This window comes from Trachurus trachurus (assembly GCF_905171665.1).
Source record: "Trachurus trachurus genome assembly, chromosome: 11".
NCBI classification, from domain to species: domain Eukaryota; kingdom Metazoa; phylum Chordata; class Actinopteri; order Carangiformes; family Carangidae; genus Trachurus; species Trachurus trachurus.
In genome coordinates this window covers 5,607,742-5,626,518 of record NC_139904.1, presented here as the reverse complement: position 1 = coordinate 5,626,518, position 18,777 = coordinate 5,607,742, and the positions used below count along the sequence as shown (strand labels likewise).

Genomic DNA, 18,777 nt, shown 5'->3' with positions numbered 1-18,777 from the left:
ATTATGAGCTGCGTTTGGTAACAACCAGATTTTCCATCCCTGTGTATCAAGTCTCTGTCTGCTCTGCACGGCTGCCAAATCCTCCTTAATGTGCCCAGCAACGCTACCTTTACTGCCTGTCTTTCTGTGTCTCTCTGTCTGTTTGTCTGTCTGTCTCCCTCCATCCCCTTCTGCTCCTCCATTTTAATCCCCCTCTCCTTACAATCAAAGGATTCCCTTTCTTGGAAACCACTCTAAAGCAGGTTGTGGGTTAAAGGTGGGATTGTGAGAGGGAAAGGCTCGTCTCAACAGCCCGAGGGATGAAAACCTCTAATCAAATAAATCCAGACTCTTCTGTCTTTGTGGGCTGAAGGAAAATCCCTGTTCTAAATGAGGAAAGCTCTGGATGATGGGCCGAGGATGAGTCCCAAATAGCTGCTCAATTTTTTTGGCCCAGTTTCAACATGGTCAACTAATTGAGCAGTTTGTTAACTGCATTTGGGTGTGCACGTGAATATTTTTGAGGATCTATGCGTTGATTTCAGAATCCAAGAGTCACAGCAAAAGATCTGCACTAAACAATAATGAGTTACCTCACAATTTAAGGACTATGCAAAGGGTTTGGAAGCAACCAAACAGACTAGTTTTATGTTGTTATGTTGTTTACCTGCTTTCTGTTGTTTCGTTTCTGTAAATGAAATGATAAGAATCCAAAAAGCAAGTGAAAACACTAATAAAACTCCCATGATGTAGCTAAGTACATTACAGTTTTTACAGGTGATGTGATAAAGCAAAGTCCATGTATGAAGGATAAAAGACAGAAGCTTGTTGACAAATTAAAAGATGAACAACAGTTCATCTTTAAAATCTGAAAAACAAAATTTCTTCCTCTCTTTTGCTGCTAATTGGACGACTCCTTATAAGGTCATTGCGGGTTAAATACAAGCAAGCTCATTAATGGCGGCCATTTAATCACAAAATCTGGTTTAAGTCTAGGTGGACACCAGAGTTTCCACTTTGGTTCAGGATTTGGACTAGTTCTGGTTCTGTTTCAGTCGGTTCTCCCCAACAACAAGTAACACTGCAAAATTTAAATTAGGCAGAGAAACAGAAAAGCACAATGGAATGGGTGTGTTTGTGTTTTTGTTAGCTGCATCTGTGCAAAGTTAGCTACACAGTCAAGGCCGAGCCTGTTGCAGAAACCCACAGTGTCTACATACACCTGGGTTAATGTCTTTTTTCATTTTGCAGTATTTACATTCATCTCACTTTAAGAAGATACGTGCCTCAGCAGGTGACATTGGCTCTGCATGCCCTTTCCAGAGCTCTCCAAAGCCTCCGCCGCCAGATGGCAAAATCCAAATCACCTGTGGAGTCGTGGCCGCCGGTGCCAAGGAGGGAGGCGGGGTCTGAAGGTAGGCCGCAGCATGTCAGCTGAGGCATTAAGTTGTTTTAATGCAGAAGAGAGATCAGCAGTTTGCCAGGAGAGCTTACTGGAGGTGCTGCTCTATACTTGTCCTGCATTAGAGAATCCATTAGGCTCCGTCTGAGATGAAAAAAGCGAGTGGAGAGGGTGTAGATGTTTGTATTACAGCATAATCCATAAAGTATAAAGGTAGATCTTTGTATTAAAGCTCCATACAGTATAGATCTTTGTATTAAAGCTCCATACAGTATAGATCTTTGTATTAAAGCGCCATACATGTGTATTGTGATTATAAAGCAGCACTAGGTGCTATATTAATACTGTGATTGCATCAAAGCCTCAGTTCACAGAGAAATGCACTGTATTCAGAAACTGAGCCTTAAAACCAGCCGTCAGGACTTCCTGTCACTTTGTGATGTCACAACAAAGCAAACACCTAAAGCCCCGCCCACCACCTGGACCCACCGTCCAACACTTTGCAGGGTTTAGTTTCTCTGGGTGTCTTATTCTGAAATGTGCCATATGTTATTACTGCCACTTGGAAAACAGTTAGCCAAAGAGAGGCCAAGAGCCTCCTTTCTTCTGATTGGCTGACACTGACCTGTTGTTATTGGAGCTCAAGACTCTAAACTTCGCTGAGATTGGTTTTGGCTCTTGAAAATGCAAATATATCTTATCGTACATCTTCTTTTGGATCAACACTTGATATAAAACACCTGAACAGTTTAAAATATGGCATGCTCGATGACTAACACGTTATTTGAATTTATTGATAGTGTAAAACTCCCTTAGATTCAGTCACATTAAGTCATCACAATTTACTTTCCGTAACTTACCGTAATTTCCAGTGCTTCGGTGCTTTCAAAAAAGTCCTTAGCCAGCATTTTCCAAATCCTTCCAGATGGATAATGAGGACAGAAAGTCAGAGGAACACTATTGTTAGCACCTTGAAAACCTGAGGCCAGTAGAGCTCCTTCATATGACCTCTGTGGTTAAATTTAGACACTCAAAAATATTTGCAGTTTTAGTGTACAGCCAGTTGGAACAACAGATGCTACCCAAGTTCTTACCGCAACGTTTTGTAGCTAAATTAGCATTATTGTTATTAACACACATTATGGTGAACTGGATGGGAGAGAGGAACCAAGGTCACAATGAGGTCATGACCTCCAAGCTCAGAGGAGTTCAGACATATTAAACACCAGCTGCTGTCCCACCAGGTTTACTCTTATCACATGTGCAGGTTTCTTTTTGATGCAGGTGTGCAGTGCTGGGAGTTGCTTTGTTTTCTGTGCAGGCTAGTTTACAGTGGAGCAGATGGTGGATCAGCAGTCAAAACTCAGCTAAGAGCATTTAAATCCCCCACTGAATGGCGCTCAGCCACCCGCCACCACTCCCTTGGACTTAAACTGATAAGTCATTTACCTGCTGCAAAGGTCCAAGGTAGTTTTCGGGACAGCTTGCTTTTACTTTGCCACTTCACTTGATCAGGTTTATTTTTATAGCAGATAAAACCGGCGCTGTGCTCTTAATCAGCCGACACTTCTCTGCCAGGTTCACTTTAGCAGTCAAACTCGTTCCCAGTCAAACTGCAGGTTGTCCTGTGGACCTACATACTAGATACACTGCTTTTTGTTGAGAGGTTGGAAACTATACTGTTTTTCCCATTGTGTGATTTTTTTTTTTTTAATCTTATAACTAATGGGGAGCATACATCAGTCCGACTGCCCAAAAGTCCGACGGCTCATTTCTCCGACTACTCATTCTACAGTGTTAAGGTTAGGTTTAGGGTAAGGTTAAGGGTTAGGGCTACTTAAGTCGGAGAAGTGGGAGGTCGGACTAATGGACGCAAAAATAAAGAAATGTATGGTCGGAGAAATGGGTAGTCGGACAGACGCCATGCGCCCATAACTAATAAGTAACTAGTGATATAAAGGTGTTTCTAATGTTTTACTGCTCCTTATGTGAGGCAGAGGAAATGTTAGAGGCCCTACAGTACATTTCAAGATAGCAGGATTACTAAAGTAAACTAACCTAAACAAAACTAAGATAGGCTCAACAAAACAATATGCTAAGCTAAACTAAGGTATGACAAACTAAGCTTTGCCAAGTCAAAATAAACTTAACAAAGCTAAACTAAACTAATGACAAAGGCAACAAAAGCTGAGACAAACTCTCTAAACTGTGCAAAGCCAAGCTAAACCAAGATACGATAAAGTTAACTCAACTTAGCTAAGCTAAAATAAAATAAACAAAGGGCTAAGCTAATTGGAACTAAACCACTGCTAAGCTGTAAGAGTCAGACTGACTTAACAACATAAACAACCAGTGTTCGACCAAATCAGCAACTTAATTTGTGTCATTATCTAACATGTATTTGAACTGATGTCATCTCCAATGTGCTTGTTGTTTATTTCTGCAGGTGTTCTGCTTCCTGCAGTCCAGTGAGTGATGAACATTGTATGTAACTGGTTCACTTTACTTAATCATATGACCAGGTAGAAAAAAGTGAGACAGCAGCATCAACATCAGCATCGGCTCGTGGAGCTCAGGGCTTCACATGCTGCTGCTGTGGCTCCGCCTCAGGGTGATCCAGTTTAATTGTCTTATCCCGGCAGGTGGAGGCTGATTTCCTCTGCTGCTCTTCTGCTGTCTGACCTGGACTCCTCAGCTGCTCACACAGGTAAGAAACCAGCAGACTTTCACAGTCCTATATGATACTTTTTGGGGAATAACAACTGGATTATAAACTATTGGTATTTTTGGACTTTTGCTGCTGATAGAACTTCTTTTTTTTCCAGGTTTGTTTTGGATATTAAGCGAAAGCATGGGTTTAGTAAAGTGTGAATTAGTTTCCTTCAGTTTTGAGAAGCTTTTTGACGTAGAGCAATGAACCATGTGGAGCTTTATACTCTGATAATCTCTCACTGCTGGTATTTCATTCTACAAATACAGTGAACTCATTTGCATTGAGATCAATAAGAAATACAAAATTAATAGATTTCCTCCCCATAATTACACATATTACTACATGTATAATTTAGGTTACCATGTAGCTACAAAGCTGAAGAACTGAAATCTTAAAGTGTGTCTTGAATTTCTATGTAATTTAATAGAGGTGATTATTCCCAGGTTAATGAGGACAACAAATCAGAGCGCAGTCTGGATTTTATTGGATTTAAGTGACCTCACTTGGTAGATAGTCACCGCTTGCTACCGAGTTGGAGACTAACTTGAACCTTTTGATCTGATCTGTGAGATAGATAGATAGATAGATAGATAGATAAGGAACCATACACCCTTAACCCAATGTAATATCATGCTTAATCATTTAAACCACAGAAACCATAATGATTTGATTCATTTCATTCATGCAATGAAGACAGGGTTGAAACAGATTCTTCCCATATTGATGATGGGGAAATGCACATCATTAGACGATAACTGAACAAGCCTGGAGAGTCCATATAGTTTCTCAACCAAGGAAACTTCTCTTTTTTCATATTGCATTGAAGACTTGTTTGTTTTGTCTTTAAGATTTGTCAGAATGTGTTGAGAAACATCATTTAATTGTGTAAAAAGTACAGTCTGTTGTTATAATTGGGGTAATCGAGTTTGCTCCTAGCAGATAGGTAGACAATTGTCATAAACTGTCTGAATCAGCTTTCCCCCATGTTGAACTTGTCCGTGACACCTCTCTCTGGTATTACTGATGGCTGATTGGCTTAATGAGCTTAAGTGACTTCTGCTCTTTTCACAGCATTTACCTCTTTAGGCAGAATATCAGGCCAGGGCCGGATCAAGACGGATACTGCGGCCAAATTACAGGAATAGTCTTGTGTTTACCACTTTGACAAAGAAGAGGAGGCAACTCCCTAGTTTGAAGTTTGGTGGTTTAGCATCAAAAACATCAGCAGCAGCAGCAACAGCAATGGGTAACACCAAGAGCGGCGCTGTGTCCAAGGAGATCCTGGAGGACCTGAAGCTGAACACGAAGTTTTCAGAGACTGAGATTGTCCAGTGGTACGAGAACTTCAAGAAACAGTGTCCAACGGGGCGCATTTCGAAAGAAGAGTTTCAGTCCATCTACAGTAAGTTCTTCCCGGACAGCGAAGCCGATACGTACGCCCAACACGTCTTCCGCTCCTTTGACACAAATGACGATGGCACGCTGGACTTCAAGGAGTACATCATCGCCCTCCACCTGACGTCAACAGGGAAGACCACCACGAAACTGGAGTGGGCCTTCTCACTGTTTGATGTGGACAAGAACGGATACATCACCAAGTCAGAGGTCAAGGAAATCTGTACGGTGAGTTGTAGTAACAGGGCAATGATGTAGGACCCTATAGACTTCTTTACATTTTCACACAACCCTTTGAAGACAATAACTTACTTGTGTGAACACTAAGCACAATGTCTGGAGGCAATTTCGCCAGGTAGTACAACAAACCACAATTTAATTTTCAGATTACAGTGCTGATTGAAATTTTACTGCCTTGTCAGTCTGCATTGCAACGTAGGCAACAGTGTTATCTGCATAGAACTTGATATTTTACTAATATAGTAATGAGGATTAATACACTGGCATAATAGCTACCACAAAACACTTTTATCGTATATATTTCGGTGCCATAAAAGGTTATATTGATAGATGATGGACAGTGAAGAATAAATGAGGGCCTTGGGGTGCAGATGCACTGATCAATCACAACATGACAACTAGAGGCTAGTTTTTTTTTAATGTTTTGCCTGATCAATGTGTGAGAACCAAGGAGAGAATATATTGGACTAAATATTAAAAAAAATACAATCAATGTAATTGTTAAGCACAAACATGTTATGAGATGGAAATGTAGCATAAACAAAGGGAAATATAAAACATAGAATCATCTGCATACCAGCTGATGCGTGTACATTTTGTTCAAAGTTACACAAAATGAATCTATTTATTCAAATCTTTTCATCTTAAACTTTTAAATCATTGTATATTAATGTTATTCGGTATAAATGAAGAGCATTTCAAGATATAGTGTTTCAGCCTGTTGCAGTAATTGTAAAAAAAAAAAAAAAAAAAACATCTTTCTTTTCGCTCTTTGTTTTGCACTGCAAAAATAGCACGAAAGAATTATATGGGGCTTCTAGCAAAAGATACTAAAAAACCTAAACAGTCCTGCTTCAATCTTTCCTCCCTATTTCTTTCCATATATGATGAGATTATTAAATATATGTGTTTAAATGTGAAATAATTCGGGAACATTTTGTTGGTGTTCAGAAGTCCAGTCACTGTCAAAAAGATTCAAAGACAGACAGGAGACAGGAACCCAACATTTCTGTGCTAGCATGGAAATCAATTACAATTTTAGGATACCCAATTGAAGTTATTTATGCAGAGGGTCAGTGGGGTCAGACTCCAGGGTTTTGAAATCATAGCTCCCACAGCAGGCCTATTTATAGCCACCACATTTCAATTAAACGGATTAAAGTTCAAATAATCACAGCAGCCAAAAGAGCTTGTCGGTTAATCTGTGGCACCCCATCAGTTTGTTGCTGTTTTTGTCAATAGACACATGATGATGATTTTGAAATGATGGTTCCATCATACACACGGTACATGGTCGATGTATGTTGACAACGTTTTATTTTTATTTTTTTCCCCCCTTACAGGCGATTTTCAAGCTGATTCCTAAAGATGAACTGGCCAGTCTGTCTGCAGAAGAAAACACAGCTGACAAGAGGGCAGACAAACTTTGGAATTTCTTCGATAAGGGTGAAAATGGTGAGGCAAAATACTATCAATGGAGACGTAAATAGACAAACACAGTCTTAGTGACCTTACTTTTGAGTTTGCATAAACAGATTATAATCTCCCTCCAAAACATCTCTGACTAAATGCAACTCCAGCCACCTGTCAGTATTTATAGTCGAGCTTGACTTCATTCTGCCGGTCATCTATTCAAGGGGGTTTGACAAGAAAGTAGAGGATAAGACAATACCAGACCAATATTGGATGCCGGCCAACGGCTAGGACAATATCGTCTTCATTTCCAAATCTAACATGGTTTCTAACGGAGTGAATGGAGCTTACCAAAACAGAAAATGAATTCTTTGTTTAGACTTTAGTGAAACTGAGGACTCACTAGTAGGCTAATGAAACATCTGGCTTATCAATTCTACAGTTTAGAGATTACCATAGTGAGCACAACGTATTGGAAAGCCTTAAAGGACATCTCAATATTATTATAGCCTATACGTGTAATGGGGAATTGTGTAAGATCTTTGTCAATGAGGTTGTATTGAGACATTTTCAAAATGATCGTTTCATTTCAGTCACGCAAAAACTAAACACAATCTTATTCTTTTCTCCATCCAGACCGAATTGCAGAAGGGGAGTTCATCCAGGGAGTGTTGGACAATGAGGAAGCTCTTCGTTTGATTCAGTATGAGCCTTTTAAGTAACTCTTCCATCAATGTACTTTCCATTTCCATCTCATCCACGTCACCCTCCATTCTGCTTAATACAAAGACACCTGACGACACCCTCACAGGAAGCGACCACTTCACAGGTGTGATGAAATTCCTGCAGGGTTTTGTAAACATCTGCCATCAATGCAAACATGCTGTCTGACCTGCTTTCTGTCATCCAGAGCTTAAAGTAAATGTTTTACAATAAATCCTCGTTGACCAGAGTCCATTTACCATGAAGTAGACAGAAATATTCCCGCATAAATATGTGACATAAGTGAGGCTTTCCCACATGTAAACACAAACTCCAATAGGCAAAACTTGTGCAAACATCTCTGAAAGTTTCAGTACTTAGTTTACATCTCAGGTGAAAAGTAAATTGTGGTGTGTTTTAGCAATTCAAACACATGAGATAATGAGATAAGATGATAGTAAAAGTATCATTCTTTGTTCTGTTTTCTAAACTGGGCAGCCGGTGGTCTCTGTAGTTTTTCATTTTACACTGGAATGTTTTTTAACCCTTACCAACATGTAGCTCATGGTTCAACTGCAGTAAGTGCATGTGCATATGCTTTCCATTATTACTGTATCATTTTGTGTCTTTTACAGTGTTCAATTCATCCATGTGATGCACTCCTACGTGTTCGATGTTGTAGTTAATTGGCGAATACTAGGTTTGTTAATAAAATGTAAAACTGGTTCTCTTTACAATACATTCAATAAAACCAAAACCATGAAATTGTAATAAAATGTGAGGCTTAAGAAGTCTACGGTTTTGTCATGTGTCTTTTTCAGTTAATATTAATATTAAGAAAAGTAAAGATAGCTATATGTGCAAGTTTAACTATTTTTACATAGTCAGCATTAGCATTAGCAGCTCTTTGCTGATCATTTCCAATGCAATAAGTTAATTCACTGAACAAACAGCATTACTACAGACTGAACACTACAAGTGCCTCGGTACTGGAAAGTGATAAGATGGACTGAACAGACAAGGGCTAGTGGGTTAGCAAGCTAACTTTAGCATTTTTTTCCGCTGGTGATGAGTGAAGGAATGAAGTGTGATGCTCAACTCACAGTGTTTCCTCTAGACTGGTAAGTAAACAGCTGTTGATGCGAATGCACCATAGCAATACCATAACATACGAAAAAACCTTATAGGACTAGTGCTAGAAAACAATATTTTAGCATTTTGGGTTTAGCAGTGCTCTAAAAGTCTTCAGCTTTGTTATGGTTAAGAAGGGGTCATTCCTATGTTCCCACAGCCCTATGTTCCCACATTTCTAACTTTTGTTGTCACTGAAAATTAGGCCCTATGTTCCCACAGCCCTTTGGTCCCACCATTGGTTGGGTTTAGGCAATGAAGAAAAGAGTTGGTTAAGTTTAGTAAAAAGACCCGGTAGAGGCTAGACAGGCCACATAGATAGAGTCCAGTGGGAACATAGGGCTGTGGGAACATAGGCTCCCGTTAAGAATGTCAATGCTAACACTTAGGTCTTTTGCATGTAGCATCTTCAACTTAATTTGGAATATTAGCATGATAGGATAAACATAAAAACAGATGAGACTATAAAGGGGTTGTTATCAGGTTTGCGGAAATTCCGATCTAATTGAAATTTTGACCTCATGATTGCACCAAAGACAGTGGGATTCAACTATGAACTATGATCGTATAGATATTTAATGGTATCTTTTCCGTAGCAATTTCAATATTTCAGTCTGGAGCAAACTAAATTCCTGCCACAGTGCTAGTGTGGCAAAAAAAAACGTCTTACCAAACACCCCATTCCTCCAGTGCACATGAGGTGATGTAGTGTCTACACTCAACCCACTTTCTGTCTGGGACAAGACTGCTGTTGCAGGTTCATCCCTAATTGTCTGCGACTACGACTATTAAAAAACATAGAAATTACTTTTGGTAAAGTCTTATCAACGGGATAATCCACAGACCCCACTGTGAATAATTTTGATTAGGAACAATTTCCCCCTGTTTCCCCTGAGACCTGTGGATTATCCAGAGTAACCGGGACACTGTTTCCAGTTCAAGAGTTTTAAATGTACCTCAACCTTTTATGACAATGACAATGATGACAATGAGCAGAAGAAACCTTGTCTGTGGATGGATATCTGCCTCTACATAGACAGACGCTTCAGAGTAACTGTAATATATTTAGCTTGACAAAAAAAAAAAAAAAAAAAAAAAAAAACCTTTCTAGGTTTGGATTTCTAATATTAAGCAACAAACCCCTCATTCATCCCAAAGTCTCCAGATGTTCACAGCTGTCCTGTTTCACGATGGCCGCATTCTGAAGTTACACAAGACAAACGGAGATAATGGTGTCTTTATAAAAGATTAATATTGTTTTATAATGAGAGGACCTACTTTACTTTCTTGCTCTACATTCAGGGAGACATCTGCTATCTTTATGCTGCTGATTTCATTAAAGTTAAAAGCATTTTGTAATGTCTTTTACTGTACCCCCATGAGGGAATTTTTTTGGGAGGGTTTCTTCCAAAATAATACGATTATTTTTATTACTTGTGTATAACTTGACGTCTTGATCTATCAATGATAATTTTACGCCAAATTGAAACTGTAACACCCTCAAAACTGAGCTGATGCAAAAAACTTTACGAAAAACACACTTTGTGTCAATAAATTGATGAATTAACCCTTTGATCTTTCTCGCTATCATTAAGGAAAAACAGAAACAAAGGAAAATAAAGCATCTAAGTTTCATGTGGTGTGAGAAGTTCATCTTACATAAACTGTTGTATAATTCAGCCACGTAATTTACATTTTTAATTACTCTCCACATACTGCTCAGTGACCCGTCAACCCTGTTTATCTCTGCTCCACTGCCTATATTATGTCAGTCTCTCTCTCTCTTTCAGTCTTATTCCCCTGACTGGGGAGATTATTGACATAATCTTCTGTCCAGCATTTGAAGGCATCTGTCTCAACATCTAAATCTCTCTGTTGCTGTAATCTTTGATTCTTCCCTTTTTCCCTCTCCAGCACAGAAACTCCAGGTAGCAGAAAATACCACACCAACTGGTGTGTATTAAGGTCTTGTGCTACTAAAACTATATAGGTCATATGTAAGTTTTTATGTATTTTCTATTTAACTTTGGTTGAAATAATCTTGTAATACTGTAATACCCCTTGTGAAAGAGATATTGATCCAATGGGTCTTTAATCTGGTTAATGCCAATATTTACACACTCACGCTACTCCAAATATGAAGTAAAATGGTGTGTCTCAGTCCAAAATTAACTTTTATACAATCTTGATATTGTATATTTTTCTTCTGAGCAGCACTAGTAATGAAGAAGACTGAGCTAAAACTATTAAATCAGTTTTTCAAAACCAAGCTACTGTGCATTGACGAAACATGCAATGAACGTGATTTGTTTTTATTCATCACCATACAAAAAGGGAATTCATCCATTCACGCAAACACAGAATAAAAAACAAAAATGTGCATAATATTATATTCCAGTCACTTTCACAGTTGTACCAAATGTTTGTCTTGTAAAACTTTAATCACCTCACATCATACCTGATTTTTTTTAAAGAATTCTTTTAAGAATGGATTTAGAGGAATAAAATACATTTTCTGACATTTGATATTGTAAGCAAATTTTGTTTCAGCCTTGGGCTTGATAAAAAAAGTCTTTAAAATGAACTGATACAAGTATTAATAGAATTTCAACAGAATATAAAATCATCCTAACATTGTTTGTTACATGTTCATTAAAAAAAGAATTATTTTATTTGCACATACAGTACACAGTTAGATTTTTATAAAAACTGGGAATTCAGTTCAAAAACAATGATCATTTCACCAGAAAAAACTTCAACACAGTCATTTGTACCAAACCCACTGAGAATAAACATCCACCTCTGCAGCTTTTAGCTTTTTTAGGCTGTTTTTTGGTCTCACAAACCTTGCATATTGAGACAAATCTGTGCTGCTTGCTGGTGGAGACCAAAGCAGAGCTACAAGTGGAGTCATTACTGGGCTTAGATTCATCAGTGGTCCCCTAGTGGTCATTAACAGTCCATAAAAGCACAGTGCTACAATTGAAAATCATTTGAAACAGCACAAATACAAAGGTAGGTGTTGTTTGTGTTCAAGTCTCACAGTGTTGTTGTTGTTAAGTTTCAGTCAGATATTATGTGAAGATCCAGTTCTTCAAAGTTCATTGGTCACCAAAATCTTAGCAGAGTGAGTCCTCTCTCTCTTCCTGCAGAGCGTAATCTATTTCGTCCATTTCCCGTTCACAGTCTTCACATCCTTCAGCTCCACATCCCTCCACCACCACCACACCATGAGGGTCCATCAGTCTACCCACACCCACTCCGACTCCTCCCATTGCTCCCATTGGTCCCATTTGTCCCATTGGTCCCATTGGTCCCATTGGTCCCATTTGTCCCATTTGTCCCATTGGTCCCATTGCTCCCATTGGTCCCATTGTTCCCATTGGTCCCATTCCTCCAACTCCTCCTACTGTTCCCACACCCATTCCTCCCACTGCCCCCATGCCCATCCCTGCAACTCCACCTACTGCCCCCATGCCCATTCCAACCCCATTTCCGCCAACCGCACCCATGGCCGCCATTCCTCCCACTCCAACCCCTCCCATCCCCATCCCTCCGACCCCAAGTCCTCCTCCACCAACGAGAAGCGCTCCCCCAGCTCCGCATGCCAGAGGTCCCACAGCCGGTCCTACTCCTCTGGGCCACAGCGGATCAATGAGCGCCCCCTGTTGGCCGAGCTGAATCAGCTGGTTGACAGAGTAAACCCCTCCGCCACCGGCTCGAACCACCTCCTCGTAAGAGGGGGCACGGGCGGCGGTCCGAGCCTCCTCCAGCCTCACCCTCGCCCGGTGCTTAATCTCAATGAGGGTCTTTGTGTAGGAGTTCAGCGTGGCCACGGCGGCCGCCATGCAACAGCTGAACGACAGCCACGCCATCCTGGGGAAGGGAGGGGGGGGGGGTGAAGGGAGGAAAGAGTTTGACCGCAGGCTAACACAACACAGAAGTGACAATGGTCGCCACAAAATATTTAGTGCTAGAGGGGAGAACCAGCTGCTAGTTTGTGTCTTAACTAATGGCTAATTAGCTACAATCATGGTCTCAGGAACTCTCTTACTGTGCGTTCACACAAAAAGCTTCCAAAACGGCAAATATTTTTAGCCACTTTGGTCGCTCATTACGTGACTGACATCAAAGTTCGATCGCGCTGGTCATTGGGGAGCCGAAGGACAAAAAATGGGAGCCGAAGGACATCTCTATTCTAACAGGTTGCCGCCGAACCGCGTCCCTAAAGTTAATCAAGGCTCAACTTCTCGTCTGGTGACACTTTGGATGCTTTGGAAGCGCGGCTGATGGTCGCTCAGGTCGCCGGGCTCTCATTGAAAATTAATTGACTTCCAGCGTTTTTGACACTTTGGAAGCTTTTGGTGTGAACACACAGGTAGCTAGCTGTCTCGCTAACTGTCAGTGAGTAAATATGTGGCCTTTGCTTTCTGCTTTATTAGTACCATCGAACACAATGATACCTTCAAAGATCAGCACTATCTACATTACAACAATTCTTTATAGCTTTCAAAAGTGGGAGGAACTAGTCCAGGCTCTCACTAGCCTACTACTACTACGTGACTCATAGTTTAGAGCATTTCTACGGTTTGGATCAGTATGAAACTCTCCCACTTAAATCATGATAAACAATAGAATAAGAAAATATCTGATTCTTAAAGGCACAGGTTACCTTCTTCTTCCCATGGTACATTTCAGTGAGATCAAGACATCCAATCACAAAGTTTACACTTGTGTCACATGAACCACTTTCTTTTCTTTTCTTTATTAGGATCTCCATTAGCATCGGCTACAGGCTACAGCATTTCAGTTCACATTTAATTTGTTCTGGGCCTCTGATTGGCCTCTCGTCGCTCATGGGTAGCCTGTTTCAGTATTTACTACACGTGTCCGTCACCCCAAAATGATTGACAATGATTCATGATGTGATTTTTCGAAACTTCTTTTCGTTACTTTGCATTGAAGCGAAACAAACTTACGCAAAGGACCATCCGTAGTCCCAGGTCTGTGGCCTCCAGTCTTTGGGTCCGATGCTAACAGTCATCTGAAACACTGTGGTGTACATCATGTGTGCGACCATCCCCATCATGCCTTACACAGGAAGCAAACACAGAGGTTAAGTGACAAAGTGAGGTAAATAATTCAGTTTAGCACACTATACCGGTTCAAGAGATATTTGAAGTTTCTAAAGACAAGACCCAAAAAATTTAAGAGCAATATTTTTTGAGAACACAACAGGAAATGTCCATAGATGTCCTCACCAGAGAGGACCGTGCACATGGCGGCGTAGGCGTTGATCTTGAGGGCATTCATCTCCCTCTTAGCACAGAGGCAAATCACTTCCACGCACATCAGCAGGAAGCCCATGGCCAGAAGACCGATGTACATGAACTCGCTGATGACCGAGAGCCAGAGGACGCCTGGAACCGGCAGCAGAGGAAAAGAAGAAAGTAAGGTAGAACAAGTTCGATCTTTTCTGCAAACAACAAAATGGAGGATTTGAACTTATGTATCCCGCACCAACCTTGTGTTTCTCCCGGCGTCAGCTCGATGAAGCTGCGACACTTTTCTTCCTGATCATTACCTGAAAGAGCAAACAAGAGATTTTTAATAGATTAACACAGTCTTTCGTCTTAAAGCCTTGTTGAATCTTTAATATTTGAATTGTCCTGGCTGTCAACCATGGTGGATTTAGTCTGATCTTATTGCTTCTGTCACAATAATTCTGTCAGACAACAGCCACAGAGTGTTTTGTCATGACTTCAATATGCTGGTTTTTGGGGGAGGATGACAGTAATAATCCGGTGCAAATGCTGAGCCCTTACACTTTGTCTATAAATCCTGAGAAAAGCAATAGAAAGAGCAGCTTTAAGCCGAGTAGATCACCTTCCTATAGGAGCGAGAATTTAAGGTCAAAATCCAGAAAATCTGCTTTGAGTTGTCGACGTTCAACCAACAACATGATATAGAAAGTGATTAATTTATATTTGGAGACCACATTGCAATCAAGGATGATGCTTTACTAGTTTCTAGACATGTTTACATTGGCATAACATCTGTTTACCCACTGGTCTAGAGGAAACATTGTTGCTTTATTCATCAATATCTGTCTCCAAACAACACAAGTGTTCACTTTAGTTTACTTGTTATATATAAGGTAGCATGCTAACCAGCTAACTCCAGCATGGTAGCCAGAAGCTGACACATCACAACCTATTGTCTTGTAAACAAAACAATGTTTGAATGAACTGCTGCTAATGCTAATGCTAACTACGTAGCAATAACAAACATTAGGCTACAGCTCTGTTAGCAGACTTTTTGTTGGAATTAAAAACACAACAGTAAAAAGAACACAAAGAATAAAAATAGGTTAAAGATTAAAAGATTTTCAATTTACACTTTGTTTTTTGACTCCAGAGAACCAGAGTTTTTACTGGCCTAGCTGTGGCTACAATAATCCAGGCTTGAACAAATTATACTCCTTAGTGAGAGATTAAGGAGGAGGCTTACACTGTAAATCATCCATGTTGACTCAAACACATTCATGTTGACCCAAACACAGTAGTTACACAGAAAGGAGAAAAGGCTGCAAACAGCTCACACTGCGGCCGAGGTACTGAAAGGTCAAAGGTTAGTGAGCCATACCGTCAACAACACCATCTTAAATGAGCTCTTGCCCTTAATTTCGAACAATAATAATGTTACTTTTTAGACTTTGTGGCAATAGTTTGCAGAAGACACAAACTATTTGACAACAGTGTCTGAATTTGCTCACAGTACATTTGGTTCCTACGTTTGGATTGTCTCTGTGATGTTTTTTTTTTTAGATTTATTTACTGCCCATTTATTGACTTTCTTGGAGACCCAACCATAGACTGTAAAAAGAATGGACGTAGCATCCGTGACGTCACCCATTGGTTTTGGGGAGTCGTTTTTGTGACTCAAATATGGCGGCCTGAACAGCGCCATGTTGGATTGGCCGGCCGAGAACCCGCCCACTGGCCTTGAAGCAGCCTGTCTCCGGACCGCTCCGGACCTGTCACTCAACGTTTCCGCGCCCTAATTGGCCAGAATTTTAACCTAATAACAGTAAAACGGTAGAGTTAAAAAAACATTCACCCCCCTCAGAGTGTGTACGGGGGTAGAAACTATCGATTGAGACCAAAAAACGTGCTGACACCAGGCTTTGATCATGTTTATTGAGGACGTAAAGTCGGCGAGTTTAACATGGGGGTCTATGGAGAATGCTGCTTTCTGACACCAGCCCCCAGAGGAAGCCGAGGGGATTGCAGTTTTTTGAACGCGGAAGTGAGCTTCACTTCTCAGACCGACAACTGCCCCCTTGGACCCAACCCGACTATCCAAACCCAGATGTTTAACCACTGGACCCTGGTAAAACCCACCTTCATTGTGCTTCTCACAGGAGAGCCAGAAGCCCGTATGGAAGTAACGCAGCATGTACTTGTCCTCGCCCGTCTCCCAGAGGTAGTGGACGGCGTTGGCCAGCTGTTTCCTCTTGATCCTGGCCAGCTCCTCTTTCTGCTGAGGAGACAGCGTCACGTTGGAGACCGGGCTCCTGGGGTCCTGGGTGGGGGCCTCTGAACGATGAAACCAGATAAAAGGAGAGCAGAGGTTTAGTAAAAAAGGGACATTTATCCATGAAACACAGCGTATCCCTGTGACTGCTGTGAGGATTTGTCTTCATGGTAAAAATGTGCCAAGAAGCTCTGATCTAAATCCGACAGCAGGTCGTCTGCGGGTCACGGCGTGTAACGCGATCCCGGCCTGAAACACGGCTCTGTGGGCAATTTGCGATTTGTCCATGTCGTGAAAATTGAATACTACATGCAAATAAAATGGGCTTAGAGCTGAAAGAAAACACAGCGGGTTAGAGTCCAGATAACATGCAGCGGCTGATTCAAAGTTCTGAGATTAGCAACAAAGCCGGGATTACGTGATTCTCTGCCAGAGTCTAGTGTAAAATGCTTCAATATCGGCTGCAAGAAACAGTGACTATGACATCACTGACACAGACTTTTTTGTATATGACACGTTATTTGTGCAAGAGATGAAGACAGCAAAGATGCATTTAACATGTCAGACCTGAGCGTTTTGCTTTTATTTATAGCCTTCATACAAAGATATCAAATAAAAGAATTTTATTGGGTAACAGAAGAATAGTTATTAACATGTCATAAGGAGGTTTTGATTAGTTTATGACTTATTGTATGTGCGATGGGTCAGAATCAGAAACTTTATTAATATTTGATTCTTGGAACTGTTGTGATTCTGAATTATTTTTGTTTCTGTGGTATTAACTCTTGTTGTTGTAACACATTTAAACACCATCACATAAGAGGGAGTGATGCTGCACTGATTATCAGCTGTGAGTGTGATATTGCCTCTATACAACTTCTATACTTATCAGTAATAATAATCAATAGGCAACACCAGATTATGAAACATTTTCCTGATCTACAGGCGTTCTCATTGTATTGCTTCATCCTCCTCTGATGACCAGAAATAATCTAATTTGAAAGCTATTTATGGAAATATTTTCATCTTCTTATGTTCTAAGAAATAACACATGAGCTGTAAATACACACAACACGATGGCAGCAGTGTTGTGTCGGTAAAAAAGTGACGGATCTGCCTGAGACTTGCAACGTTTTTAAGTTAAAAAGTGCAGTAGTCCATGTTCAAGTCCAACCTGTGGCCAAAGCTTGTGTCATCTAGGAGCACATTTGTCCATTAGCATTGGTTTTACTTAAAGGGACAACGAGGAGTTTTGGAAAAGCGAAGCGTTTTCACACCACATTTATGAGCCTCCGTGCGCACCGTAGAAGTCTTCGACCGGCGCAGGACAGACTCATGTTTTCATTCATCAAGAATTAAAGTCAGAGGTTCGAAGACGATCAGATACCGTCGTAGTTCCGACCATAAACGGTGATTCGGCGGCGTTATTCTCATGACTCGCCACGAAACCGAAAGTAAAGAAGCCGACCAGCGTTTCCGCCACCACTAATAATAACAAAATAACGATAGAGACAAAACGATATATTTATCGAAAATGGGCCCATTAACAAGTGTGGGTAACATAGATTCATCCAAATTAACGTGGGACTTTTTTTATAACCAAATAGAAACTCCTCGTTGTCCCTTTAAACTGCTCTGTGTGAGCTCTTTGGGCCAGCGTAGATTTCACTTTCTGACCAAACTATTTAACCCAAGACATTGAGACGTCTTTCAAATCAGAAAATTCCCAAATAAATGTGTATTTGATCTCTTGATTCATGTGATTTCATTATGACAGGATATGCCAGTCGTCAAACATCCACCAGGGGGAGCCACTGTCAGAATAAAACCTTCGTTGACGGTGTTTGACGATGCTCACCTGTGGTGTACGGTTGGCTGTTGTTCTGCCCGCAGTTCTTCATCTTGACCGGCGACAGGCAGAGCGGCTTCACCACCTTGTGCGTCCCCTCGCACCAGTAGGACGTGCAGAAGGCCGAGACGGACAGCGTGAGGGCCAGAGAGGTGAGGGACAGGGACAGCAGGGACCGGTTCCGTCTGGACATGTTCTCCAACATGGCTGCGTCTCAGAGGGGGGGGGGGGGGGGGGGGGGGGGGGGGAGAGATGAGATGAAGCTGAAGCCGCGAAGAGCCCCCCGTCGACCAATCAGGACGAGGATCGGATGAGCGAGAGAGGGGGTTTCCGTGCCACCGCGACACGAGGTTCACGGGGTTGATGATGCGTTGGGTGTGAAAGGTCGTTGCGGCGATTGGGAGAGATTCATGGATG

The 18,777-nt window shown here is 41.1% G+C and overlaps 2 protein-coding genes across 2 annotated transcripts; one reads left to right on the top strand and one right to left on the bottom strand.

The window, feature by feature from the left end:
- Positions 1-5,336: 5,336 nt before the first annotated feature.
- Positions 5,337-7,864, top strand: LOC310993470 (visinin-like; the record flags this gene model as incomplete). The annotated part of the gene is made up of 3 exons (XM_083981823.1): positions 5,337-5,717; positions 7,073-7,184; positions 7,779-7,864. 3 exons carry the CDS (start codon positions 5,337-5,339, stop codon positions 7,862-7,864), a joined length of 579 nt encoding a protein of 192 aa, XP_083837949.1.
- A 3,975-nt stretch (positions 7,865-11,839) lies between these two features.
- Positions 11,840-18,565, bottom strand: LOC310994189 (germ cell-specific gene 1-like protein; the record flags this gene model as incomplete). Its single annotated transcript, XM_083982785.1, has 7 exons — positions 11,840-12,240; positions 12,397-12,851; positions 13,955-14,066; positions 14,237-14,395; positions 14,500-14,559; positions 16,379-16,573; positions 18,370-18,565. 7 exons carry the CDS (start codon positions 18,563-18,565, stop codon positions 12,095-12,097), a joined length of 1,323 nt encoding a protein of 440 aa, XP_083838911.1. The 3' UTR covers positions 11,840-12,094.
- Positions 18,566-18,777: the final 212 nt, after the last annotated feature.